The sequence below is a fragment of the Scyliorhinus torazame genome, chromosome 28, assembly GCF_047496885.1.
Source record: "Scyliorhinus torazame isolate Kashiwa2021f chromosome 28, sScyTor2.1, whole genome shotgun sequence".
NCBI classification, from domain to species: domain Eukaryota; kingdom Metazoa; phylum Chordata; class Chondrichthyes; order Carcharhiniformes; family Scyliorhinidae; genus Scyliorhinus; species Scyliorhinus torazame.
This window is the reverse complement of record NC_092734.1, coordinates 18,169,514-18,197,261: the sequence shown is the minus strand read 5'-3', so window position 1 is coordinate 18,197,261 and position 27,748 is coordinate 18,169,514. Positions and strand designations below refer to the sequence as shown.

The window sequence follows — 27,748 nt, the reverse complement described above, 5'->3', positions numbered from 1 at the left end:
CTGGTTTCCTCCCACAGTCCAAAGATGCACGGGTTAGGTGGGTCGACCATGATCAAATTCCCCTTCAGTTTTTAGGGATGTGCGGGTTAGGTTATGGGGTTAGGGCTGGAAGGATGGGTGTGTGGATGCGGGTAGAGTGCTCTTTCAAAAGGTCGATGCAGACACGATGGGCTGAATGGCCTCCTTCTGCACTGTAGGGATTCTATACTACGCAGAAGGTATCTGCTGACGCACTCTTCAATAAAACTGTTCCTTCCAAAAAATAAAATCAAAAGTAAAAATGACAAATTATAGGTTGATTTGTGACCAAAAAAACCTACTTCAATAAAGCTAACAAGCTTCGTGGTAGATGGTATGTTTTTGAAACACTAAAATTATTTTTTATTTGTACCTTGTTGAACGAATCAGTCGAGCCAACAGCCTTCTTTTCTCCTTGTTAGTAAATTTCAATATTTCTGGAGTTTCAAATCTTTCTCTGATCCATTGGCATTGATCCCCATCATTTATAAACATGAACTCCAAGCCAATATGCCGGCAGTAGGTGTTCTGATTTGAATACGAAAATTAAACCACATGCAACAAACATTTACACCCAAAATTAAGCTATTTTAAATTTAACATTAATAAACTTTTGTGGGAAAAGAATGGTAGTGAACCCAAAAATCATCTACCTGTGTGGAAGTAATAAGCGTAAATAGTAAGTGGGAGGGAGAATGGAACCCATTAGGTACAAAGAGGGGCAGGGCAAAGCTACAACATTTAATGAGTACTTTGTAACAGTGCTTACCAAGGAAGCAACGCTGACAAAACATCAGTAGAAGCAGAGGTAATGGAAAGGATATGTCACCTTGGCTTGAATGGGAGTAAAGCTAGAAGAAGTTTGCATCAAGGTGACAGCTTCATTATCAGTCATTTAAATGTACAGTATTCAATAACTAAAGATAGTTTCCATTAGAAGTTGATGATCCATATGCAAGATAACATAGGCATTGAAATTGCAGCACAATCATCCTAATGTTAAAGCCATCTAAAATTGAAGTGGGCCGGTGGGAGGGGGGGGGATTAGCCATTGCAATTCTGAGGCACCAGTGGGATAGTTAGCTGTTCAGAGTCGGAGATTGGTGTGGAGCGGTTAGCCCATTTAAGTGCCGTAGAATTGGACCGTTCCTGGGATGAAAGACGCTGAGACCATAAGACATAGGAGCAGAATTAGGCCACTCGGCCCACCGAGTCTGCTCCGCCATTCAATCATGGCTGATATTTTTCTTATCCCCATTCTCCTGCCTTCTCCCCATAAACCCTGATCCCCTTATTGCTCAAAACCCTATCTATCTCTGTCTTAAAGGCACTCCGTGATTTGGCCGCCACAGCCTTCTGCGGTCAAGAGTTCCACAGATTCACCATCCTCCGGCTGAAGAAATTCCTCCTCATCTCTGTTTTAAAGGATCGTCCCTTTAGTCTGAGATTATGTCCTCTGGTTCTAGTTTTTCCTACAAGTGGAAACATTCTCTCCACGTCCACTCTATCCAGGCCATGCAGTATCCTGTAAGTTTCAATAAGATCCCCTCCTCATCCTTCTAAACTCCAAGTACAGACCCAGAGTCCTCAACCGTTCCCCATACGACAAGTTTTTCATTCCAGGGATCATTCTTGTGAATCGCCTCTGGACCCTTTCCAAGGCCAGCACATTCTTCCTTAGATACGGGGCCCAAAACTGCTCACAACGACGGAGACAGAGACCAGCAGCTCTCTATTATCATCAATGCCACCAGGAACAGGGGCAACTGCCAGCAAGGCACGCACCAGGGGCCAACGGTCAACAAGAGACCCCAAAGCAAAAGGTGGGTGAGGGCATGATGGAGGTCATGGGCTGAGGATTGTGAGAGGGGGTTGGTGGCAGGACGGCGGGTGGTCTTCAACACCCCACCCCCACCACCATCTTCTCAATGTGGGTCTATCGGCCAGGCACTGAGAAAGAAGGACACCCCCCGCCCCCTCCAATTCCCCCACCTCCCCACCACAGGAGCTCATAAGCAAAAACAACAAAGTTTGCTTTTTGGGCTGTGTGTGGAGACTCCGCTTGAGGTCCTCAAGTGGGCATTTATTGTCTACAAGGGCCTCTATTAGCAATCGGCGAGAAGGCCATCTTGCAGCCTTCCTGCTCCAGACATTGGCTGGAAGCAGGAAGGCAGCGGGGGTCCCTACCCACTGTCCCGATTAAATGCCACCCCCCACCCCTCGCCTTCAAGCTCACCTCCCTATTCTGGAAAACGGCTGACTTCCATTTCACCCTTTCTCTGCTGGAAGTTGGTGGGGTGGTTCCTTCGACAAAGCAACTGTCTGAAGCAGGTTTCCAGTGTAGAAAATTGAGTTGCGGAATGGATTCGGAGTAGCCGACTGCTCTGCTCCAGCCGCAGACCTGGAACAGCGATCCTGCTGGTGCCTCAGACTTATTGTTAGTTCGGATGCTCCCCAGTGCAGTCGCTTTTCAAAATAACCGTTTCAGCACAAAAGGTACTTGCTCCTTGAGCGATAGACAAATCTCCGGGAATTACGTGGAATGTGCATGCTGAAGGGGATGCATGACCAGTTTTTAAAAAAACATTTTTTTATAGAGGTGATCATCAGACACTCCGTGAACCTTCAAAATTATTATTTTTTAATTAAAAGAAAATCAGTTCTGGTTCGGAACGTAAAACATTCAATACGCTGTACTGACCTCTAAACGTTTTAGGATTTCACGCAATGAGATTGCAGGTTCATTTCCACCAATGAAGGTTGTAACAGGCAGTCGGAAAACTTTATCCAGATCAGACTCATGCAGTCCGTAGTAACCTGTATGAATATGGACAGGAGGGGGCGACAAGAAAAACACATGACACAGGGTCAACATAACATGGTTATTAAGAATATGTATTATTATGAAGAAATAATCATAGCAGTGACGTCAATTTAGCAACAAATTTTGTTAATAAAGAAGTCAGATTTCCCCCTCCTGTTCACGTCAAGTGGGTTCGGCGAAGGGAGCATAAAATATCGCGAGAAGTCCAAAATCAAAATCATAGTTCACAACGATGTGAAAGCACGTTTGCGCCCCCTACTACAACCCCCACCCGCCCCGTCAGCGACGGGCCGTTTTTCCTGACGTTCAAAGTTCGGGACCTCATTATAATAAATTTACATATAATTATCAGACCATATGCAGGAATAATCCATCTCCCATCCTGGGTGAACTGCTTGCTAGCTGTGTGCTGGGGTGGCCGTTGAAAATGGTGCCCGGATCTTCCAAGTGTCTAATCTGCTGGCGGGGCGGGCGAGTCAGAGGTGAACTTTTGTGAGGGCCACGAAGAATCCAGCACGAGTTTTAAGGATACAAAGTAATCACATTTATTTACAATAACGTATATATATATATATATAACAGCAGCGGCAACGTCCCTTGCTGCACACTCCTTCCTGCTGGTTCCTAAACTGGCCAGCTTTATTTATACTAGGAGTTTACTAATGGTTTCTCCGCCCCCCTCATTGGGGAAGCTCATACTCCCACAGGATTGTGGGATTGTCATTAGTCCCCAGCCAATGGTAAGCAGGCAGGTTAAAACATCCCTCCCCCCCCCCCCAAAGTCCAAGGAATCCACCAAAGACCCTGGCGAAGGAGGGCGTCGGACTCGTTTTGCCGCAGGCCGGACACCATTTGCACGCGGCGCTGGATCAGGCGGCATGTAACGAGACGGGGACCGGCGCTTCCGTGATGAACGGCGGAACGGTTGTACATCCACGGCCCGTGGGCCCGAGGATTCCCCCTCTGATGCGTCCCGTGTCTCCATCTCGGAGTCAGAGTCTGCTGCCTCTGTCGTCTCGATCTCCGCGCGGTTCTGTAACGACCTGCGCACCAGGTGAGGCACCAGAGGAAGATCGTGAGGACTACCTTCCATTGTCTCTGGTCTCTGCGGCTGTAGCAATGAGCTCCGGGGGCGGGGAATCTTTGGAAGGGATAGTCTTCTGGACCGAACGTGGTCCACATGTTTGCGCTGGAGACGACCCTGGGCTTGCATCTGGTAAGATATAGGGCCCGTTTGGCGAAAGATTACGCCAGGAACCCACTGGGCACCACCAGCAAAATTCCGAACGAACACTGGGTCACCGGGCACAAACTGCCGAATCTGCCGATGCCGAGAAAAACCCTGGGCAAAATTCTCCGTTATCGGCGCAAAGTCCGCCGATCGGCGCAAAAAACGGCGCAAATCAGACTTGCGTCACACCGCAAAAATCGTCGCGAAGTCTCCGGCCCGAAATGTGCTAGCAGCGACGTGACGGGATCCGCGCTTGCTCACGTGGTTCACGCCGTGCAGCGTCATACACGCCGCACGGCGTGACGGCTCATAACGACGCGCTGCTCCCCCCCACCCGACCGGAACACCCGACCGGAACACCCGACTGGATGGCTAGCCGCCGCTCAGCCCCGAGGTTCCAGTCACGGGATGTGGAGGCGCTCCTGGACGCAGTGGAGCAGAGGAGGGAGGCCCTGTATCCCGGGCACGGCCACAGAGTTGCCCCACGCCACAGCCGGCGTCTGTGGAGGGAGGTGGCAGAGGCCGTCACCGCTGCGGCCCTGACACCACGGAGAGGCACCCAGTGCCACAAGAAGGTGAACGACCTAATCAGAGCAGGCAGGGTGAGCCTCCCCCGCTCGCCCGATATCCATATCCCCCATATCCCCCCCTCCCCATAACCCCCATACCCCCCCTCCCCATACCCCCCTCCCCCATATCCCCCATATCCAACCTCCCCATATCCCCCCCTCCTCCATATCCCCCATCCCCCATATCCCCCCTCCCCCATATCCCCAAGTGAATCCAGCCCTAACCTTAACCTCTGCAATACACGCGCAATCGATGGCGTGCGTTCATATACCTGTCTAACACTGTTGCCTTTTACCCCTGCCACCACCCCCACCCCCCGCCCTGCCCCCCGCCACAGGAGAAACGTGCACACAACACCAGGGAGCAGGTGAGGACTGGAGGAGGCCCCGCTGATGAGGCCACTGACTGAACACGAGGAAAGGGCCCTGGAACTGGCTGGCGGACCCGAGGACCGGGAGGTTGCTGATGCAGAGGTCGGGGGCGTACGAGCAAGTGAGCCACCGACAGCCCGTCCCCATATCCCCCCTCCCCATATCCCCCCTCCCCTATATCCCCCTCCCCCATACCACCTGATCACTGCCTGCGTGTCTAACCATGCATGCTTCATTGTGTATCGCAGGAGCAAACATTGAGGCACCCATCCCCGCAGATGCAGACCGCCCGCAGGATGCCCCTCGGAGGCCACGGGAGACGGAGAGACCCGGACCCTCCGGAATGCGACGCCCGCAGGATGCCCCTCGCGCACCACGGGAGACGGAAAGGCCCGGACCCTCCGGCATGCGACGCCCGCAGGATGCCCCTCACACACCACGGGAGACGGAGAGACCCGGACCCTCCGGCATGCGACGCCCGCAGAATGCTCCTCGCACACCACGGGAGACAGAGAGACCCGGACCCTCCGGCATGCGACGCCCGCAGGATGTCCCTTGGAGACCATGGGAGACGGAGAGACCTGGAGCAACAGGGAGACGACGCCCCCGTCACGTGCGGGTGCGACGACGCAGGCGTGTGCCACCCAGCGACGAGAGGGGCAGCCACAGGCCCCCGTCACAGCCGAGCCAGGACACCCCTACCCGGGACACCCCTACCCGGGACACCCCTACCCGGGACAGCACTACCCAGGGAGACGAAATACCGGACAGTGACACAGAGTGGATGGGTGGAGACGAACCCCCACCCCAAAGTGCCATGGACTCAGAGTGGGACGAAGAGCACGACACAACGCCACTGCTGTCACCAACACCCTCCACCATCGCAGAAACACTCACCTCAGTTGGGCACTTTAGTGATGAGACGTCTGGTGCACTCACTGGTGCGCACAACACAGCCGTCCCGGTACAGCAGGTGGAGGTAGGACATAGAACAAAGAACATAGAAAATACAGCACAGAACAGGCCCTTCGGCCCACGATGTTGTGCCGAACCTTTGTCCTAGATTAATCATAGATTATCATTGAATTTACAGTGCAGAAGGAGGCCATTCGGCCCTTTGAGTCTGCACCGGCTCTTGGAAAGAGCACCCTACCCAAACTCAACACCTCCACCCAACACCAAGGGCAATTTGGACATTAAGGGCAATTTATCATTGGCCAATTCACCTAACCCGCACATCTTTGGACTGTGGGAGGAAACCGGAGCACCCGGAGGAAACCCACGCAGACACGGGGAGGACGTGCAGACTCCGCACAGACAATGACCCAAGCCGGAATCGAACCTGGGACCATGGAGCTGTGAAGCAATTGTGCTATCCACAATGCTACCGTGCTGCCCTTAAGAACAAATAAATCTACACTATATCATTTTACCGTAATCCATGTACCTATCCAAGGTACGTAATCCTTGTACCTAGGAGCAGCAGAGGGGCCGGGCGGTCGGAGGGCAGCCCAGCCCAAGCGGACATCTGCCGCCCAGATGGATCCCGGGTTCCTGGAGTTACCACACCCACACATAGATCCGATGCAACCACCGACCCGGAGGCGAGCGAAGAGGGTGATGGCCGGCTTGCGGCGGCTGCAGTCGCAGGTGGAGGAGTCCACCCGCGTACAGGAGCTGGGAGTGGTGCCGGTCATGCGTGCCACCCAGGCCGACACCGCACGGGTGGCGTCCGTGGTGGAGGGAATGGGTGCGACGGTGTCAGACATGGGGAACGGTTTGCGAGGCCTGGGGCTTTCCGTGCAGGCGGCGTCTATGGCCCAGGACATGGCTGCCCTCTCACAGGAGGCCATGAGCCAGTGCCAGCGCCAGATGGCAGAGGCGCTCAACGCCATGGCCCAGTCTCTGCAGGCCATGGCCAAGTCTCAGCAGGCCATAGCCCAGCCTCTGCAGGCCATAGCCCAGTCTCAACAGTCCATGGCCCAGTCTCAGCAGGCCATCGCTGAGGGCATCGGCGCCAGTGGCCATGTGCGAGCCGGCGTCGCACAGTCACAGACAGGGTTTGCCAACCCCCTGGGCTCCATGGCTGCAAACCTGCAGACCCCTGTCGATACCAGCACGGGCCTCCAGGACTGGCAGCGCCAGATGTCGGGGGGGCGTCGGATGGCCAGTCCGTTCGCATCCCCCACCCATGTAGAGGCCTGGGGGCCATCGGGCACCCCGAGGGAGGAGGACTTGGTGTGGTCCGTCCCGGGTCCCCCTGTAGGGGAGGTCCCGGTACACCGCGACACCTCGGACTCCCCCCCCCCTTCCGTCCCAGGTGCATCGGGCAGGACAGGCTGGCAGCTCGCCATCCCAGTCGCCCGGGCCGCAGCCTGGCCCATCTAGGCCAGGACGCCCCAGGAAACGGCCGCCAAAGGGATCCAGTGTCAGAGGGCAGGAATCACAGGAGTCCACCTCCAGTTCTGCTGTACCGTCTGGGGAACCACGTAGACGTAGTCAAAGGGCCCGTAAGGCCAAACAATTAGACACTGAGTAAGTTGGCACGGGTGCAGGGCACAGATGAGTTTTAGGGGCTAGGGCACGTGCACGAACTCCTTTGGTTATTAAAGTCAATGTTACACCTACAGAAGCTGCCTTTGTGCTCTGTCCAAAGCGTGTGGGGGTGTCATGTACGTTGAGCGCAAGTGTGTGTGTGAGGGGTGGTCTTACCTCAGCCCCAGGTGAGTCTGCCCCCTTCCCCCTGGGCCGCCATCAACATCCCCCCGGGCAGAGGACGGGACCGTGTGCTGCAGTGTCATAGCCGCATGCAGGGATGGTCCGGGTGGATGGTGGTACTGTGGCCATGGGTCAGACATAGTCCAACAATGTGGAGCCAGGAGCTCATCGCAGGGCGGGTTGTCATCATCCTCCATGGCCTGCAATAGACATGCGTCCACCCGCAACTGTGTGAGCCCGGCCATTGTGCCGCAGGTGGATTGGCAATGGGGGGGGTGGTGTGCATGCGGGTGCGGTGGGTGGGGTTGGGGAGGGGGGGGGGGGGGGGTGCTGGGTGGGTGGATGGGTGGGGGGTGTGGGTGGTCGGCTGTTGCCATGGTGTGCGGTCTGTGGCCATACTGCCCGATTCCCACGCCCATCTAGCCAGTGAAGCGGGCGACTATCAGTCTGTCCCGTGCCCGCTGGGCCAGCCGGTAACGGTGGACAGCCACCCGCCTGTGTCTAGCCCGTCTGCCCTGACCATTGCCCCCATCCCCCTCATCTGGGGAGGACTGCGCCTCTTCCTGCTGCTCCTCCACTCCGCCCTCCTCTGCCTGCGGCACATCGCCCCTCTGTTGGGCTATGTTGTGCAGGACGCAGCACACCACAATGATGCGGCCGACCCTATCTGACCGATACTGGAGGGCGCCCCCAGAGAGGTCCAGGCACCTGAAACGCATCTTCAGCACGCCAAAGCACCTCTCTATCACTCCCCTTGTCGCTAAATGGGCATCATTGTAGCGGTTCTCCGCCTCATTGCGTGGCCTCTGTATAGGCGTCATCAGCCACGATCGCAATGGGTAGCCCCTGTCGCCCAGCAACCAGCCCCTCAGCCGGGGATGGCGTCCCTCGTACATGCCGGGGATGGATGACCGCGACAACACGTATGAGTCGTGTACACTGCCTGGGTAACGGGCGCAGACGTGCAGGATCATCATGCGGTGGTCGCCGAATAGGTCCCCTTCCTATTGGTGAACACGGCCCTGTTATCTGCAGGTGGTCGCACGGCGACGTGCATCCCATCAATCGCGCCCTGGACCATGGGGAACCCGGCCACGGCAGAGAAGCCCACGGCCGGGCATCTTGGCTGGCCTGGTCCACAGGGAAGCGGATGGAGCGGTGCGCCGTGGCATACAGGGCATCTGTCACTGCCCGGATGCACCGATGTCTGCGATATGCCGGACAGGTCCCCAGTTGGTGCCTGGAATGACCCCGTTGCATAAAAGTTCAGGGCCACCGTAACCTTGACGGACACGGGGAGAGGGTGTCCCCCGTCAGTGCCACGCGGTGACAGGTGTGCCAGCAGGTGGCAGATGTGTGCCACGGTTTCCCGCCTCATCCGGAGTCTCCTCCTGCATTCCCGGTCTGTGAGGTCCTGGTATGACTGCCGGGGCCGGTACACACGGGGCGCCCTAGGGTGCCTCCGTTGCCGTGGGGCCGCGACGTCCTCCTCCCCCTCCTCGTCCTGTCGGTCAGGTGTCCCTCCAGCCTGGGCGGCTGCCGCCTGCCCCTATGCGGCAGCCTGCGCCGCCTCTCTGGCACGCTCCTCCTCCTCATCCAGGGCAACATAGACATTAGCGGCTGCCGCCATGGCGCCCAACATCGCTGGATGATCGGAAAACATGACGGCCTGGTTGGGGGGGGGTGGGAACGACGACATGTCATCATTGCCCATATCCCCTCCTCCCCCCCAGCCAGATGGCATGGACCGCATGGGTCCAACTGTTGGAGGCTGGCACCTGGCCAGGTGGACCAACTCACTTGCCCTCGCATCTCCCTCCCCGGCGCGGACCCCCCATCCTCCTCCCCGGCACGGGCCCCCCATCCTCCTCCCCGGCACGGGCCCACCATCCTCCTCCCCGGCACGGGCCCCCCATCCTCCTCCCCGGCACGGGCCCCCCATCCCCCTCCCCGGCACGGACCCCCCATCCCCCTCCCCGGCACGGACCCCCCCATCCTCCTCCCCGGCACGGACCCCCCAGCCTCCTCCCCGGCACTGACCCCCCTTCCGGCACTCCCCCGGAGCCCAGCCCACTCTAACCACCCCCCCCCCCCCCCCCCCGCCGCACACACACAACCCTAGACACACCTCTCCCCACACATTCAGACTGCGGCCACGCCATCGCCTGCCCAGCGGCCATCCCCCCAGGCCGTCACTCACCTCCACGCTGGAGCACAGGTTGACGCCGATTAAAAGGAGGTTTGATTTACGTCGACGTGACCGGTCATCACGTCGACGGGACTTCGGCCCATCCGGACTGGAGAATATCGGCAGGCCCAAAATCGGCTGCCTTGCGCACACCCGTGCCATTCTCCGACGTCTGCGGCGCCATTAACGCCCCGCCGACTTTTCTCCCTTCGGAGACTTCGGCAACCGGCGGGTCGGGATTCACGGCGGCCAACGGCCATTCTCCGACCCGCTGGGGGGTCGGAGAATGATGCCCCCTGTCCCTGCCGTTGTGTGCGGCGTACTTTTGCGCCAATGTCCGGGAAAACCATACTAAGGCGGGTGCGAAGTCTCCGGCCCATTAGGAGTTCTGCGGGAGCTACCCCAGTCACCGCATGGGGGGTGGTCCTATACGAAAACAAAAAGCGAGCCAGTCTCGTGTCCATTGATCCGGAAGACTGCTTCTTTAGGCCTCGTTTGAATGTCTGCACTGCGTGCTCTGCCAACCCATTTGAAGCCGGGTGGTATGGGGCAGTGCGGATATGACGTATGCCGTTCATCTTCATGAACCTCGCAAACTCCTCACTCGTGAATGGAGTGCCGTTATCCGTGACGAGCACCTCGGGGAGGCCATGTGTACTAAAAGACAAACGCATCTTCTCAATTGTTGCACAGGACGTTGTGCCCAGCATCTTATGCACCTCTAGCCATTTAGACTGGGCGTCGATTAATAGAAGGAACATGGATCCTTGAAAAGGGCCTGCGAAATCCACATGCAAGCGCGCCCAATGGCCATTCCCAGTGATGTAGGGGCGCGGTCGGCGGAAGCTTCTGATGCTCCTGGCAAATGGAGCAGTTTTGGGCCACCTTCTCAATGTCGGTGTCGAGGTCTGGCCACCAGACATAACTCCGGGCCAACATTTTCATTTTGGTGACACCTGGATGCCCATTGTGCAAGTCTCTTACTATCAACTCCTGTCCTTTTTCCGGGACAATCACACGCATCCCCCACAAGAGGATGCCGTCTTCCACGCTGAATTCTGAAAGCTTGGAGGAAAATGCCCGCAACTCGCCTGGGAGCTGTCTATGCTGTCCACCATACAGGACTATGTGCCGAACCTTTGACAGGACTGGCTCCGTCTGGGTCCACTCACGGATCTGTGATGCCGTGACAGGCAAGGTGTCCATAAAATTTAGGGTTGCAACCACCTCACCGGTCGTGGGGGTCGACATGGGGATGGTCGATAAAGGCAATCGGCTCAGTGACAGCATTCGCTATCTGCGTTCCTGGTTTGTGCTCCAGAGAATACCCGTATGCAGCAAGCAACAAAGCCCAGCGCTGGATCCGTGCGGAAGCAATGGGCGGTATTGGCTTATCCTCTCTGAAAAGTCCCAGCAGAGGCTTATGATCAGTCACGATAGTGAAATGGCAGCCATACACGTACTGGTGGAAGCGTTCCACCGCAAAAACCATTGCCAGGCCCTCCTTCTCGATCTGCGTGTACCTTTTCTCCGCTGCAGTCAATGTGCAGGAGGCGAAAGCTATCGGCCGCTCGGTCCCGTTCTCCATCTTGTGGGACAGGACGACCCCAATACCATATGGGGATGCATCACATGTGACGAGCAAAGGCTTTCCAGGATCATAGTGGGTTAGTAACCCAGACGACGACAATTGTTGCTTTACCCGCCGGAAAGCGGTTTCTTGCGGCTGACCCCAAACCCAGGTGTGATTTTTCTTTAGCAGAAGGTGCAACGGGGCCAGCGTAGTTGCCAGATTGGGGAGGACCTTCCCGTAATAGTTTACGAGACCAAGAAAAGAACCAAGATGCGAAGTGTCAATCGGGGCGGGGGCCTGTTGAATCGCGCGCACCTTATCTGCGACGGGGTGCAAACCTTCGTGGTCCACCCGATAACCTAGGTAGACTACTTCCTTTGCCTGAAATACGCACTTTGTGCGACGTAGACGGATTCCAGCCTCCGAAAAGCATCTAAGGACAGCCTCCAGATTTTCCAAATGTTCCTGCTCCGATGTCCCTGTAATCAAAACGTCATCTAAGTAGACAGCGACACGAGGTAAACCTTTCAAAATGCCCTCCATAACACGTTGAAAAACAGCGCAGGCAGAGGATACCTCAAAGGGCAACCGTGTGTATTCATACAGGCCCCGGTGTGTATTAATCGTTACATATGGTCGGGAGGCAGGGTCCAGCTCCAACTGTAGGTAGGCGTGACTCATATCTAATTTTGTGAACGAAGGTCCGCCTGCAAGCTTCGCGTAGAGATCCTCTATGCGAGGCATTGGATATCGGTCGAGTCGGGAAGCTGTATTCACTGTAAGTTTATAGTCGCCACACAAGCGAACTGTGGCATCTGGCTTCATTACAGGTACAATTGGTGCTGCCCAGTCAGCGAAACGGACGGGCCTGATAATACCCAAACTCTCCAAATGAGTGGGCTCCCCTTCTACCTTCTCGAGCAAGGCGTAAGGCACCGGGCGCGCCCGGAAATAGCGCGGCGTGGCTCCTGGTTCGACTTGGATACGGGCTACAGCCCCTTTTACTTTCCCCAAACTGGGCTGGAATACATCTGGGTATCGTCCTAGCACCTCAGTCAACCCTCCAGAAACTGTTTGGAGGATGTGCTGCCATTGCAACCGCAAATGGCGGAACCAGTCCCGACCCAACAGGCTGGGCCCATGGCCGCGCACCATGATAAGTGGGAAACGCCCCTCCTGGCGTCCATAAACAACAGGGGTCATTGTAGTTCCTGCAATGTCCAGTGGTTCCCCCATGTAGGTGGCCAACCTGGCCTGTGAGTCGGTTAATGCAACGGTCTGTATACCCTGCTTGATGCGGTCGAATGTCCTCTGGGCGATCATGGAGACCGCTGCGCCAGTGTCCAACTCCATCTCAAGCGGGTGACCATTGATCCATACTGTCACCTTAATGGGGGCCACACGGGGAGCTGCCACACAATGCAGCTGCAGGCAGTCGTCCTCCGTCTTCACGTCCTCAGGAGTAGTTGCCGCAGGTTCATCCACATGGAAGGTACGGCCCCTGGGCTGGTCCCAGTTTCGGTCGGAACGACGGCACCTCTGGTGCCCCCAGGACTGGCGTCCGCGACGGGGTCGGCGCCTACAAGTCTGACACGGACATGGCTCCTCATCCATTGGTTCTGGAGAAGGCTCCCTTCGGGGAGGAATGTCCGACGGCCACTGGCGTCGATCCGGACGTCGCCTCGCCCAGGAGTGCGGGGGGACGTTTTCGGACGGAAGGGGTTGCGCCCCAAGGCATGCACCTCCATTCCCTGTAGCTCCTGCACTCCTCGTTCTGCGTTCTCTCGGGACAATACTATTTGAATGGCATGTTGAAAAGTCAATGTTCGTTCAGTTAACAACTTTCTCTGGGTGGCCGCATTGTTAATACCGCAAACCAAACGGTTGCTTAACATTTCTGACAAGGTCTCACCATAGTCACAGTACTCTGTAATCCTGCGTAGCCTGGATAGAAAGACGGCAAGGGATTCTCCTGGGGTCCTCTCAGCGGTATTAAACTGGTAACGCTGGACTATCGTGGGCGGGGTTGGGTTAAAATGTTGCACCGCTAAATTCACAAGTTCATCAAACGTTTTGGTGTCCGGCGCAGCTGGGTACCTAAGGCTCCCAATCATCCCAAACATATGCAGGCGGTGAGCAATATGACCACCTGGCGCTCGTTTTCGGTGATATTGTTTGCCCGGAAATAGTAACGCATCCGTTGTGCGTACTGGTTCCAGCTTTCCAGCGCAGCATCAAAAACATCCAAACGTCCGTACAGAGGCATGGTATAATAGAAAACAACTGCCAACCTGTATTCAACAAAAATCCAGGGAGGTGGCTTCAGCAGTGTAGACAGCTATTCACTTTAACCCTCGGCGCCAGTTTTGTGAGGGCCACGAAGAATCCAGCACGAGTTTTAAGGATACAAAGTAATAACATTTATTTACAATAACATAGAAATCTAACAACAGCAGCAACTTCCCTTGCTGCACACTGCTTCCTGCTGATTCCAAACTGGCCAGCTTTATCTATACATGGAGTTTACTAATGGTTTATCCGCCCCCCCTCATTGGGGAAGCTCATACTCCCACAGGATTGTGGGATTGTCATTAGTCCCCAGCCAATGGTAAGCAGGCAGGTTATAACATGAACCCACCACCAATACGTCGCGGAACCCATTTGTTTACAGAGGTTCTGCACTGTATGGTGCAGAACGCCACTATTTCCGTTGGCAGCTGCAATGTCGCCTTTCCCGGCAGACATCAGCCTTTGCCGATATCGGAGATATCCCACTCTTTTCTTTTTGGAAATTGCTGCTTAGTGTCCAAAGATGTGGTTAGGTGGGATTATGGGGATAGGTTGGGGGAGTGGGCCTAGGTAGGGTGGTCTTTCAGCAGGTCGGTGCAGACTTGATGGGCCGAATGGCCTCTTTCTGCACTATAAGAATTCTATGATGTTCTATCATTCTATGATGTGCTTAAAATAGGTCACATTCTGGCAATGTAGCACATTCAGTTATGGTTCATAACATTGGTAGGTAGGAGTAAATAAAATGGGTTGAAACGCAGGGAGAGTTAAAACACATCCTAGAGACAGTAAAAAGACATGTTTGAAAAAATTAAAGCAAAACAAAAGGGCAAATCATCAGGATTTGGATCTTGTGTGTTTTCTGGTTCAGAGAGACTCAGTTTAGCTATATACCGTCATTTTAACTGAATTCTTTGGGAAATGAAAAATAGGGTAAATTTGGGGAAGAAAATAGAAAACGACAGAAAATTCAAATACTTCCCCCAAAATGTCATATTTCAAACTGACCAAAGAAGAAATGGTTACTAAAATTAAAATGATATGGCAAACAGCAGGAAACTTAAATTTGTTAATTGACAGGCAATCAACTGCTATAATAATAATATATGTTGGTGGGAGGTTAATAAATAATAGCTCAGCATGCAAGCTGCAACCAATGTGGTAACGCTAGTTAAATGACATAAAATAAATTACTATACAGCGGTCATAATCTGCAAGTAACAATGGATAAATTGGAAGTGAATGACAGGGGCAGAAAGAAAGAAAGGTAGGAGAGTAATAAATGAAACTTGAACTGGACACATTTTAAAAATCCATTACAAGGAAAGAAAATCCACCGTACATAGAACAAAACAAAGAACAAACAAAGAACAAAGAAATGTACAGCACAGGAACAGGCCCTTCGGCCCTCCAAGCCCATGCCGACCATGCTGTCCGACTAAACTACAATCTTCTACACTTCCTGGGTCCATATCCCTCTATTCCCACCCTATTCATGTATTTGTCAAGATGCCCCTTCAATGTCACTATCGTCCCTGCTTCCACCACCTCCTCCGGCAGCGAGTTCCAGGCACCCACTACCCTCTGCGTAAAAAACTTGCCTCGTACATCTACTCTAAACCTTGCCCCTCTCACCTTAAACCTATGCCCCTTAAAATCATCATTTATAATCACATTGGCAGCATCCACTTTCCTGTCTAAATTTAAGGAATTTCAATTTGCTTTTGATCAGCTGGATGGTAAAGTGCTAAAACATCAAATGTTCACAATATAGTTCAATGTAAACAAATGCACACAAGACAAAATGAATCAGACAAGCTAACGGAATGCCAACCAACTGCTCGGAACTAAAATGGACAGGCTCCAAAAGGGTGTACAACTCAGAGGCAAATAATTAGGCTCAATAAGGGATGGGATACAAGCTTGTATCATAAGCTACAGATACATCAAGCATTTCTAGCTTTTATTGTAGGTAAAAAACACAGTGGGGTGAAAGCAGTGTTATCCATTTTCTGTTCAATGCCAGGGCTGCGTTCAGCCTGGCACTGATGCCAGCTTCTACAACATCCCCAATCCATTTTGCCATCCACAACTGAACTTCTGTTGATGCTACTTCATCAGGTAAACTGATTGAATACAGCTGCATACTGCGAGTAGGAATTTATTCTTGTCCACCATGTCCTGCAGTTTTCAGCTAGAAAATGGCTACCGTGATTTTAAAATACAGAGTATATAGGGGGGGGGGGGAATTCTCCGCCGCTCGCCGCCAATAACGGAGTTCCTGCTGCAGCGGAGAATCTAGTGTCAGGCAAAAAATAGGATCGGCACCCACCGCGATTCAGTTGCGATCCTCCGGTCCACCGCTGGTGGCGGCATCAGGTTCACGCCCTGTGCCAGCAGGAGAATGCAAATGGGTCATTTGAACCCATTAGCATCAAATTAACGGGCTGGACACTAGATTCACCATGCCTCCACAATGCTCTGGCCCTTTGGGCCAGGATTCATGCAGGTGTATTTGCCAGCATGGCCCTGAAACGGTGGACCTCGCAGTGGACCAAGAGGGTAACTTTTTAATGTGGGTGCCCCTTCCCACCACAATGAAAATCCCAGCCCCACCCCCCATCAGAGTCCCCCATCAGACCCACCCACCAGACCTCCACACCAGGCCCACACATCAGAGGCCCCCACACTAGACAACCACTTAGAAATTAAGGGCTTTCACATACTCTTTTTCTCAGCTGAAAGTATTTAATTGCTTTTAATGTGGCAGGAGCTGCAATCATAGCTAGATGTTTTATAAGGTTCAAACCAGGGTATGGAGATGCATTCAAGCATTAAGGGAATGAAAATAAGTAAACCAGACACCACTTGTCTGGAAGCTATTAGATTGTCAATTGCGGTCTACTAAAAGTTTTTTCTCTTTGAAAGTGAATGGGGGGGGATCGACACTTGAGACCTTGGTGGTTTTGCCATGCATCTGCCACCCTTGTCCTTCCAGGTGGTAGAGATCAAAGATTTGGAAAATGCTGTCAAAGGAGCAATGGTGAGGTGCTGCGATGCATCTTGTAGGTAGCACACATTGCTGGCACTGTGTGTCAGTGATGGAGGGAGTGGATGTTGGACCTTGGACACTCTGACGTTGGGGGGGGGGGGGGGGGGGCTTGACACTTGAGACCTTTAGTACTGGTCCACACAAACGTGAACTAGGAGTATCGGCACCTGTGGGGAATCTCCCAGACTATTGTAGACCCAGGGTGGTCGGCTTTGAACAGGGTGGTACCCTGGCACTCCTGCCAGAACCCAGGTACCTCGGCACTGCCAACCTGCCATCTTGGCACGGTCACCCAGGCTGTCAGGGGCACTGCCAGGTTTACTGGCTAGCAGTGCTGAAGTGCCCAGGTGCCAGGTTTCCCAGCCCTTAAGAGGTGGGGTGAGGGGGAGCTTGAGGATCCTGGAAGAGGTAGGTTGGGTGCAGTGGGGGGGGGGGGGGTCCGGAGGGATCGCTGAGTTGGGAGGTCGAGAGATCTGGGCTGTCTTCAAAAATGGCGCCCTGATCTGAGAGTTCTCTTCCTGCACTGGCGAGCCGATCGTGTCAGTGCAGGAAATGATGGAAGTGTGGCATCAATGGGCGTTCCTCGCCAAGGCCCCCAAAAAACGGCATGGTGCCATTAAATAGCGGGTTGTTTCTTAGCTCTACAGCCCAAAAGAGGGCTGTTTCTTTCTCATTGAATCGCGCACGAAGGAACTCAACACTGCCTTCCCTAACAGCGAATAAAATATAGTGGCATATCAGGACTCCAAAGACAGGATTCTATCCTCAAATATTACCTTAATCTCACTTACACAGCAAGCAGACAAGGCCAATGCATTCTGTTTCAGGTTATTCTGGATCTGGCACATGTACAGATTGTGACAGAATACTCTCCACTTGCCTGGATGAGTGCAGCTACATCGACACAAGAAGCTAGATACCATCCAGGACAAAACAGCCCGTTTGATCGCCACCCCTTCCGCCAACTACAACATCCACTCCCTCCATCACTGACACACAGTGCCAGCAGCGTGTGCTACCTGCAAGATACATCGCAGCACCTCACCAATGGTCCTTTGACAGCACTTTCCAAACCTGTGACCTCTACCTCCTGGAAGGACAAGGCGGCAGATGCATGGGAAAACCACCAAGTTTTCCAAGCCACACACCGTCCTGACTTGGAACTGTATCGTCGTTCCTTCACTGCCGCTGGGCCAAAATCCTGGAACTCCCTCCCTAACAGCACTGTGGATGTAACCCCACCACATGGACTGCAGCAGTTCGAGAAGTCACCTTCTCAAGAGCAATAAAATGCTGGCCTAGCTACAGGTGGCCACGTCCATGAAAGAATAAGAAACATTTTACAACTACACTACAGGTTACAAAGTGCAACTCCGTACTCCCTCCAAAAGTCGCATTTTTAATTACCGTAATGTAATAAATAAAATGATCATTCGCTTACCATGTTACCAAAATCAATGATATGTAGCAATTGAATAGAAAGTTTTATAGCCGCTGACGATTTAAAGAAATTAAATCCATCCGGCAGCCCAGAAACATCAACGTATTCACACAAACCTTTCCAGATAAGCAAGTCAGCCCTGACATGATGGGCTTTGAGTGGATTCAACAACCATGATGTGTCTTTACGAAGTGAAAGCAGCTCTTCAAAAAATACTTTCATTGTCAGTGCCCAAAACGTATTATCAACGGGTAGAAAACACCCTTAACTGCACTCTTTAAGCACAGCAGCCTGTTGTTTTGCCCTTCAATAATATACATTCTAGCAGAAAACAAGCTCCAGAGACACCTGCTGTGATAGTAAATTATTCACCAGGTCTCTACGGTGCACTTCTCAAATAAAGTGAATACCTTCTTTCACCCAAGTTATCAAAATAGCATCAATACTGCATTGGAGCAGAATTTCAAAACTGTATGACGACACTGCGCGAGACAAGCAAAGTTCAGCTTCCAGGTTTCCCAGCTGGCAACAACTGCAAGAGAGGGTTAAAATAGAAACAGTGCTTTCATCCGAAATGGGAACAGTAGAAATATGATGTTACACATAAACTGTAGACTCTCTTAATCTGGTAGAAAGTGTGTAAAAGTTTAATAATTCGCCAACTAGCCTTTGATAGGTATGAGCGAAACATGAAATTTGTTGCTGCAATGGTTATGTGGTTATCGTATTACAGAGGGTAATTGAGTCATTAGAACATACTGTTCCTCCCTAATCATAAAAAAGATAAGTGCCTAACCTGGACAGTTGGAGAAAATATATAGAAATGTTCTGATCTATTTTGGGACTGCACGGAAGATGGAGGATACAATGCCTCGGATTTCTGACTTTGTGCTGCTCTCTCATTCTCCCTTCTGTTCCACTCTTTCTATCTCACGTTATCCCGTGCTCTTTTTCTTTTGCCTGCCCTGTTTCTTCTTTCAAATATTCCTGCCCTCTTCTCTTCCCTTCCTAATTCCACTCTTTCCCCCTCCACTTCCTGCACCCTCTCCCACCCATCCATCTCAGCATTCCCTGGTCCGAGTTCCTTGCCACCCCTGTGCTTCCCTTTCTCTCCTCCTCTTTGCCATTCAACTCCCTCATCCCTTCCCCACTGTTCTACCAAAGCTCTTGCCACCTTCTCCGCCCACAGCACCACCTATTAGAGCCTTAAAGGCTAACACAAGAGGCTGCCAGTCAGCTAGCTCTTTGTGAGAGTAACCCAAACCAAGTCCCACCATAGTCCTATATTTTCCTGTCACAAATGTTTATCTACTTGTATCTTAGAAAATGCAATAGATTCTGCCTCACCTAAACTCCTTAGCAAATCTTATAACCATGTAAGTAGACATTAGAGCAGATTACCAAAAACCGGGCCAAAGAAGTAGGTTTTAAGGAGCCTTAAATGAGGGAAGAGAGGTAGAGTGATGGAGAGGTTGAGAGAGAGAGAGGGGTTGAGAGAGAGAGAGAGAGAGAGGGAGAGAGAGAGGGGTTGAGTGAGTGAAAGAGAGAGAAATAGAGGAGTTGAGAGAGAGGCTTTTCCCCAGGGTAGAGGGGTCAATTACTAGGGGGGCATAGGTTTAAGGTGAGAGGGGCACGGTTTAGAGTAGATGTACGAGGCAAGTTTTTTACGCAGAGGGTAGTGGGTGCCTGGAACTCGCTACCGGAGGAGGTGGTGGAAGCAGGGACGATAGTGACATTTAAGGGGCATCTTGACAAATACATGAATAGGATGGGAATAGAGGGATACGGACCCAGGAAGTGTAGCAGATTGTGGTTTAGTCAGGCAGCATGGTCGGCACAGGCTTGGAGGGCCGAAGGGCCTGTTCCTGTGCTGTACATTTCTTTGTTCTTTGTTTGTTGAATGAATTCCAGAGCTTACGGCCTTGGCAGCTGACACATGGCCACCAATGGTGCAGCAAATGAAACCAGGGTTGCTCAAGAAGCCAGAATTAGAGGATCACAGAGATCTTGTGGGGTACTGGGATAGGAGGAGATTGCAGAAAAAGGGAGGGGTGTATCCACAGAGCAACCTGAAAATAAGAGTTGAGGTAATTGGGAGCCAGGGCAAACAACCAAACAACCCTCACCGAGAACCCCCCCTCCCTTCCCCACCCACTTTCAATACTTGCTGATAAAAATAAATGTTCCAAAAAAATAAAATGACTAAAGAAGCAGGGCAGGATTCTCCCGCCCCGCCTGCTGCATGAACACCACGGGCGAGCCACGTAGAATGGAAAATTCCATTGACCTCGGGCGGGGTTTTCTGGTCGCCGGGCGAACGTGGCTGGAGAATCCCGCCCACAATCTTTTTCGAAATGTCCGGATGATTTTTCTCCAGGGTTGCACAGAGCTGTGTCCTGCAGATTGATCTTAAACTCCTGGTGACTCCAGGCTAATCCTGGAGGGTTGGCAACCCCAAGATTTACGAAGGCCAACTATTAGGTAAAAACATTTTCTAGGTTCTCCCAACAGCCAGCATTAACAAATAGGATAGATTTGCATTGGAGTTGTTGCTGGAATAGCCAAACCTGTGTGCTACCTACAAGGCTTAAGCTCCCTATCTAAAAGATACCAGCACTGCACAACTTCCTTGCCTCTGTTACAGTGGTGGAGAAGGTGGGCATCATCAGCGTGGAACAAAAAAGAAAAAAGTCACACACGATGGACCCATGGTGACCCACAGACCTGTGGAGGCGAATCTTGTGCAAAGAGAAGGTCCAACTGCAGAATGAGATGAATGAGCTCCACATGAAGCTTCTGGAGACTGATAGGCAGCTGGGTGAGGTAAAGGGTCAGTTGAAGGACCAGAGGCAGCTGTCTGACAAGAAGTTGGAGGACAAGGAACACCAAGTGGCTGACCTGCTGCTCAACCTCTCCCGTACTGAGGAACAGGTAAAAGAAAGTGCAGCTGTTATGATTGAAATACAGCATCAGTTATACAAACAGCATCAGGAGTTACACACTGATCATCACATCTCAGCTGAGGGAAACACAGGATGACATGGAACAAGTACTGCGACAGAAACGGGACAGGTGTAAGGGCCCTTCCTGTTGATTCCCTTAGTTCCTATTGCTTTTATTTTACCTTTATCATTTTTGGTCCACTGATCATTAATTGAGACATATCTTTAAGTTGAGCAGAGGAAGTAAGGAACGCAAAAGTTGCAAAATGGTACACTATTTTATGAAGTTTTGTATTTTGGGGTAGGAGCCCAGACTTTGAGACCCAGCAGATTGGAGGGATTCATTTCAATTGGCTGGTTGACCAATGGATTGGCCAGGGACAGTATCCTGCCCGGCAACAGACAGCGATTGGGTCCTGCCAGGTGGGGGTTTCAGAGAGAACCCGGGAGAAGTCACTAGACCCTCAAGGTGGAAGCAGCTCTCTCTGTTTCTGCTCTGCTGCCTAATTGCTGAAGGCTGAAGATTCTAGACTCTGAAAGAAGAAGTTGTCTCTCTCTATCAAATGCTGCCTGCCTGATATTTCGGAGTCAGCCGTGAAATCCATTACAAACTGAAAGAAGAGATAACATTCAACTTAAAGTCTAGACTAACAAAAGAATCTAACTGGCCGACATCCACCTGAAATGGAGATTCTTATCCTTTTACTTTCTTTATTATTTTACAACCCTCTGTTTGTTTGTCTGTATGTGTGTTTAGATGAGGGTGGGGCAAGTCAAAGGTGGGGGCTTAGAGATTAGATATTAGTTAACCAGTTCTATTTGTTGTCTATTTAATTATAGTTACTGTTAATAATAAAATATTAATTGTGTTTAAATTCACAAACCTGGGGACTAGTTATTGGGCAGCCAAAGATCTCGGGTATTTTAAGATAAAAGTTAATTTCAATCGTGTTGCGACTCTGGGTCAAGTAGGGCTGGAATTAGAATCATAGAATCATAGAAGTTTACAGCATGGAAACAGGCCCTTCAGCCCAACCAGTCCATGCCGCCCAGTTTTTACCATTAAGCTAGTCCCAGTTGCCCGCACTTGGCCCATAACCCTCTATACCCATCTTACCCATGTAACTATCTAAATGCTTTTTAAAAGACACAATTGTACCCGCCTCTACTACTACCTCTGGCAGCACATTCCAGACACTCACTACCCTCTGATTGAAGAAATTGCCCCTCTGGGCCCTTCTGAATCTCTCCCCTCTCACCTTAAACCTATGCCCTCTAGTTTTAGACTCCCCTACCTTTGGGAAAAGATGTTGACTATCTACCTTATCTATGCCCCTCATTATTTTATAGACCTCTATAAGATCACCCCTAAGCCTCCTACGCTCCAGGGAAAAATGTCCCAGTCTATCCAGCCTCTCCTTATAACTCGAACCATCAAGTCCCGGTAACATCCTAGTAAATCTTTTCTGCACTCTTTCTAGTTTAATAATATCCTTTCTATAATAGGATGACCAGAACTGCACACAGTATTCTAAGTGTGGCCGTACCAATGTCTTGTACAACTTCAACAATTGACCCACTGGCCCAGGGTATCGCAATACAAGTGGCAGAAAATTCAGAACCTGGTGGCTCTGCTGCAGAAGGGCAAAGTCAGCACAGTGCAATGCGAACTGAGCGGCAGGAGCTTGTTGCTAAAATTCAAGATAGCAAGGTTAAGGTGGCTATTTTGAATCAACTACAGGAGAAGGTTGTTCAGTTAACTGAGTAGCGGGAAATCAAACAGTCACAACCGGGCTCGAGAGAATACACACAAACAAATGCAGGAGCAGAAATCTCAGCTGCATGCTAAGGAAGACTGTGCTCCCTCTCCCTGAGTCTACCATTGGTGAGTTCACCAATCAGCTTGGTGAAGCCAAGGAGGCGGCGACTCGACTTACAGGTGCAGGGAAAAACAGAGCTGCTGCTGTCTGCAGAAGCATCCAAAACTGCACAAAGAGCTGAGCTGGAAAACCATTCAGAAACTGCCAAGCACACCCTGTAGGAGGAGGAGCAAAGAGCTGAGCCAAGGCCCAGAGTCTGCTGGATCAGACTACAGCAACACTCAATCATAGTCAAAGGCCATAGAATCCCTACAGTGCAGAAGTGAGCCATTTGACCCATCGGGTCTGCCCCGACCCTCCAAAGGAGCATTCTACCTCTGCCCTACCCCCGTAACCCCACCTAACCGTTGGATACTAAGGGGCAATTTGGCATGGTCAATTCACCTAACCTGCACATCTTTGGACTGTGTGAGGAAACGGAGCACCCGGAGGAAACCCATGCAGACATGGGGAGAATATGCAAACTCCACACAGACAGTCACCCAAGGTCGGAATCAAACCCAGATCCCTGGCAGTGTGAGGCAGCAGTGCTAACCACTGTGCCACCATGCTGCCAACGAGAAGACCCAGTATTGCACTCAACTGGGAAACAGCCTTAAAGAATACAAGGCGAAACGGCTGAGCTCTGAGCAGAAAATAAAACAACTGGAAGCATAGATTAAGAAACTGGAATCTGACATTAAAACAGGTCAGAGATAACCAAAATCAGTCCCAAAACCAGCGCACAACCCAAGCGAGCCATTTCAAAGAACTGAATCCACAGTTCAAGGCTGCGAAGGAAATTGTTTGTGGCGTAAAGCAGGAGAAATCAGAGTGGAGAAGACAAGGAAATGGGCACTGGGATATGGGAAACTGCAAGCTCAGCTTGGCCTGGGGCTCGAGCATCTGAAGGAGTACGCGAAGGGTAAGGAGGAAGAGCGAAGCAGACTTCAAGGTGAACGCACAACACTCAGACTGGAGAAATAGGTTTTATCCAAACAGCTGCCAGAAAGCAAGCACAGCCTCACCAAGGCTCCAAAGGCCCTGGCAGAATTAGAGAAAGAGCATCATTCGATGAAAGCTGTGCTTGATGGAAAGGAAAAATTGCATCAGCAAGTCAAATGAGCGTTGCAGAAAAAAATCGGAGAGTGCAACAAATAAAGCAGATGAGCTGAAAGAGTTTGGTTCCGAGGAAAGGGGAGGCTGAGAATCAGTTGAAAGGAAACACCCACAAGGTAACAACCCAAACGATCAAGTTGCAGGAGAAGCAGAAAGCTGAGCTGCAACCGCAGACATAGCGAGAAGATAAACTGGAATCTCAGGAGCGGCAAAGGGAGGAATGTGAAGCCCAACTGAAAGACTTAAAAACTCAACTTTCTCGAAAGGCCGATGGTTAATTTAAATTACCCAGCAGAGGTGGCAGTGCCGAAGGAGCAGCTGGCTACGAATGAAGGGCTCTCGGGAAGGGTCATCAAGCCCCTCTCACTGACCGGGCCAAGCTTCAGCCACCTATTGACGGGAATGAATCGGGACCGTCTTCAACCGGACACAAGCTGAAGTCTCGGGAGGAAACGTTGTCCCTGGGTGAGGAGGAGGAGCAAGTTACCAGCTGGAAAAAAGCCGGCAGCAATTATCAGATTGGGCCAAGAACTGAAACAAGCTAAGGCTTCGCTGGAGATGGACCTGGCCAGCAGAGAGGCCGAAATAAAAGGACAAGGTGAAAAATCTGCTGAAGGCGGAGGAAGGAATGACTTTGAAAGAAGAGGAATTAGCAAAAGAAAAGCTCAGAAATAACGAGCTTCGAGGGGCCAAGATGTGTCTGGAAAAAACGTAGAGGACAGCAGTTGAATTAATTGGCTAGCTTTTTCAGACCCAGCACAGATCAGATGGTCTGAACGATAATAGAATGATTCCACAATTACCCAGCAACCCTTCAACTTCCATTTGCGCTAATGAGAAATTGTATTTTTAGCAACAGGACGATACAACTCAGGAAATGGGTTTGTTTTGTAATGTCTGAGTCAATCAATGCTGTCAATCAAAAAAAGTGTTGGGGTATGGGGAGGGGAGGCGGGGAGGCTTCAAACCTGCTCACAAGCAATGCTTAACTATATATTTCTTGACTTCACTCGTCAAAGTTAAATGTGGGATTTCAGCCAACATTTACCATAGGTAACAATTTAGTTTGAGCAATTGCTATCACCTTTGCTCGAAAAATTATAAAATATTTCAGATCACATACTGCAGTATACAGCAGAGACTAAATTACTCGGGAACTTCAGAGCAGCTGGATTATGGGGAAAGTATTAAAAAAATATATACATTTGAAAATCATTGCCAATTACGGGTCATGAAAACAAACGCAGAAGGACAAAGATTGACAGAATGACTGAATAGGCGAGTTTAGTTAAAAGGTAACCTTTACAAACAAGTGTGTCAGAGAAGTCTTGTTATCATTAGGTTTTCATTTAATATGACAGGATGAGCAGCTGGTAATTTCATTTTACTTTTTCCCTTTGTAATAATTATAATGACACTGCTCAAAGGGGACAGGATGGGGTATTCATTGTGGAAAAGGGGTCAAAGATCCAAGAATTGCAATTTAAAATCCAAAGCGTAATTCTGCCATTTGTGATACGTGCATCTGCATTTTATTTCATGCCGAGTTGCACTGCGTGTAATTAAATTCACTAATTCAGTTCAGTTTCTCAAAACTTAAAAACACAGATCATCCCTCGAGAGAAAAGCTAATTACTGCGGATGCTGGAATCTGAAATGAAAGAGAAAATGCTGGAAAGTGTCAGCAAGTCTGGCAGCATCTGTAGGGAGAGAAAAGAGCCAACGTTTCGAGTCCGATGACTCTTTGTCAAAGCTAACAGACAGAGAAAGTGGGAAATATTTATGCTGTGGAGTGAGAATGAAAGATGAGTCATAGCCACAGAAACCCAGGGAAACCGGGCACTGAAAGGTCAAACAGCAGGGAAACTAACATCAGAGGATGAACTGTAGATGTGGGGAAGGGGAAGGGGGAAGCAAAGAGGAGAAAGGTGAAGGAAAGGTGGATAAGATTGGGGGTGGGGGGTGGGGGGGGGGGGGGGGGGAAGGAATTTAAATATATATTAAGAAATAAATGGTAAAAGACAGTTAAAATTAAATGAGAACAAATGGGTCCAGGTGGGGTAGAGGTAATCATCTGAAGTTGTTGAATTTGATGTTCAGGCCGGAAGGCTGTAGCGTGCCTAACCGGAAGATGAGATGTTGTTCCTCCAGTTTGCGTTGCGATTCACTGGAACATTGCAGCAGGCCAAGAACAGACATGTGGCCATGGGAGCAGAGTCTTCTATTAAAATGGCAAGCAACAGGAAGGTCAGGGTCCTGAATGCAAACAGACCGAAGATGCTCAGCAAAGCGATCACCCAGTCTGCGTTTGGTCTCTCTGATATAGAGGAGACCACATTGGGAGCAGCGAATGCAGTAGACCAAATTGGAAGAGATGCAAGTGAAACGCTGCTTAACCTGGAATGAGTGTTTTGGGCCTGGGCTCTTAAGCATGGAAGAGGTAAAGGGGCAGGTGTCACACCTTCTGCGATTGCATGGGAAGGTGCCATGGGTGAAGGGAGAGGTACTGGGTATGGTGGAGGAGTGGACTAGATTGTCTCAGAGGGAACGGTCTGTGCGGAATGCTGACAGAGGGAGTGAAGGGAAGATGTGTTTGGTGGTGGCATCACGCTGGAGTTGGCGGAGGATTATGCTTTGCATACGGAGGCTGGTGGGATGAAATGTGAGAACGAGGGGTCGCTATCCTTGTTCTGGGAGGAAGTGGAGGGGGCGAGGGCGCGGGAGATGGGCCTCACACTTTTGAGGGCCCTGTCCACAAAGGTAGGTGGGAAATCACGGTTGAGGAAGAAGGAACACATTTTCGAAGCACCATTTTGGAAAGTGGCATCATCGGAACAAATGCGACGGAGGCGAAGGAGTTGAGAGAAAGGGATGGAGTCCTTACAGGGTGTAGGGTGCGAAGAGCTGTAGTCCAGATAACTGTGGGAATTAGTGGGCTTTAGTGGATATTAGTGGATAGTCTATTGCCGGAAATGGAGACAGAAAGATCCAGGAAGGGAAGGGAAGTGACTGAGGTGGACCAGGTGAAAGTGATGGAGGGGTGGAAACTGGAAGCGAAGTTGATGAATTTTTCCAGGTCCGGGCGAGAGCATGACACGGCACCAAAATAGTCATCAATGTATCGGTAAAGGAGTTGTGGGAGGGGGCCCGGATAGGCCTGAAACAAGGAATATTCCACATACCCCATAAAAAGGCAAGCTTAGCTCGGACCCATGCGGGTACCCATTGCTACACCTTTGATTTGGAGATAGTGAGATGAGTTAAAGGAGAAGTTGTTGAGAGATAGAACGAGTTCAGCCAGGCGGAGGAGAGTGGTGGTGGATGGGAATTGTCTGGGCCTCTTTTCGAGAAAGAAGCAAAGAGCTCTCAGGCCATCCTGGTGTGGGATGGAGGTGTAGAGGGATTGCACATCCATGGTGAATAGAATGTTAAGTTTCCCTGCTGTTTGACCTTTCACATCTTTTGTCCTCTCTGTAGGGACTGCCATTGGCACTCTTTCCCCTTGGTTTCTGTGGCCATTAGCACCGGTTTCCCTGGGTTTCTGTGGCTTTGA

The 27,748-nt window shown here is 51.2% G+C and overlaps 1 protein-coding gene and 1 pseudogene across 9 annotated transcripts in view; one reads left to right on the top strand and one right to left on the bottom strand.

The window, feature by feature from the left end:
- The window catches only part of ogdhl (oxoglutarate dehydrogenase L), a 135,660-nt gene that overhangs the window by 71,966 nt on the left and 35,946 nt on the right, over positions 1-27,748 (bottom strand). For all 9 annotated transcript variants that reach the window (XM_072491567.1, XM_072491563.1, XM_072491559.1 and 6 more), the window contains exons 5-6: positions 2,720-2,835; positions 392-546 (exon numbers count right to left, since the gene is read on the bottom strand). In XM_072491567.1, the coding sequence (XP_072347668.1) occupies positions 392-546; positions 2,720-2,835 (271 nt within the window). The remainder of the gene's footprint in view (positions 1-391; positions 547-2,719; positions 2,836-27,748) is intronic.
- On the top strand, positions 16,248-24,910 carry LOC140403427 (uncharacterized; annotated as a pseudogene).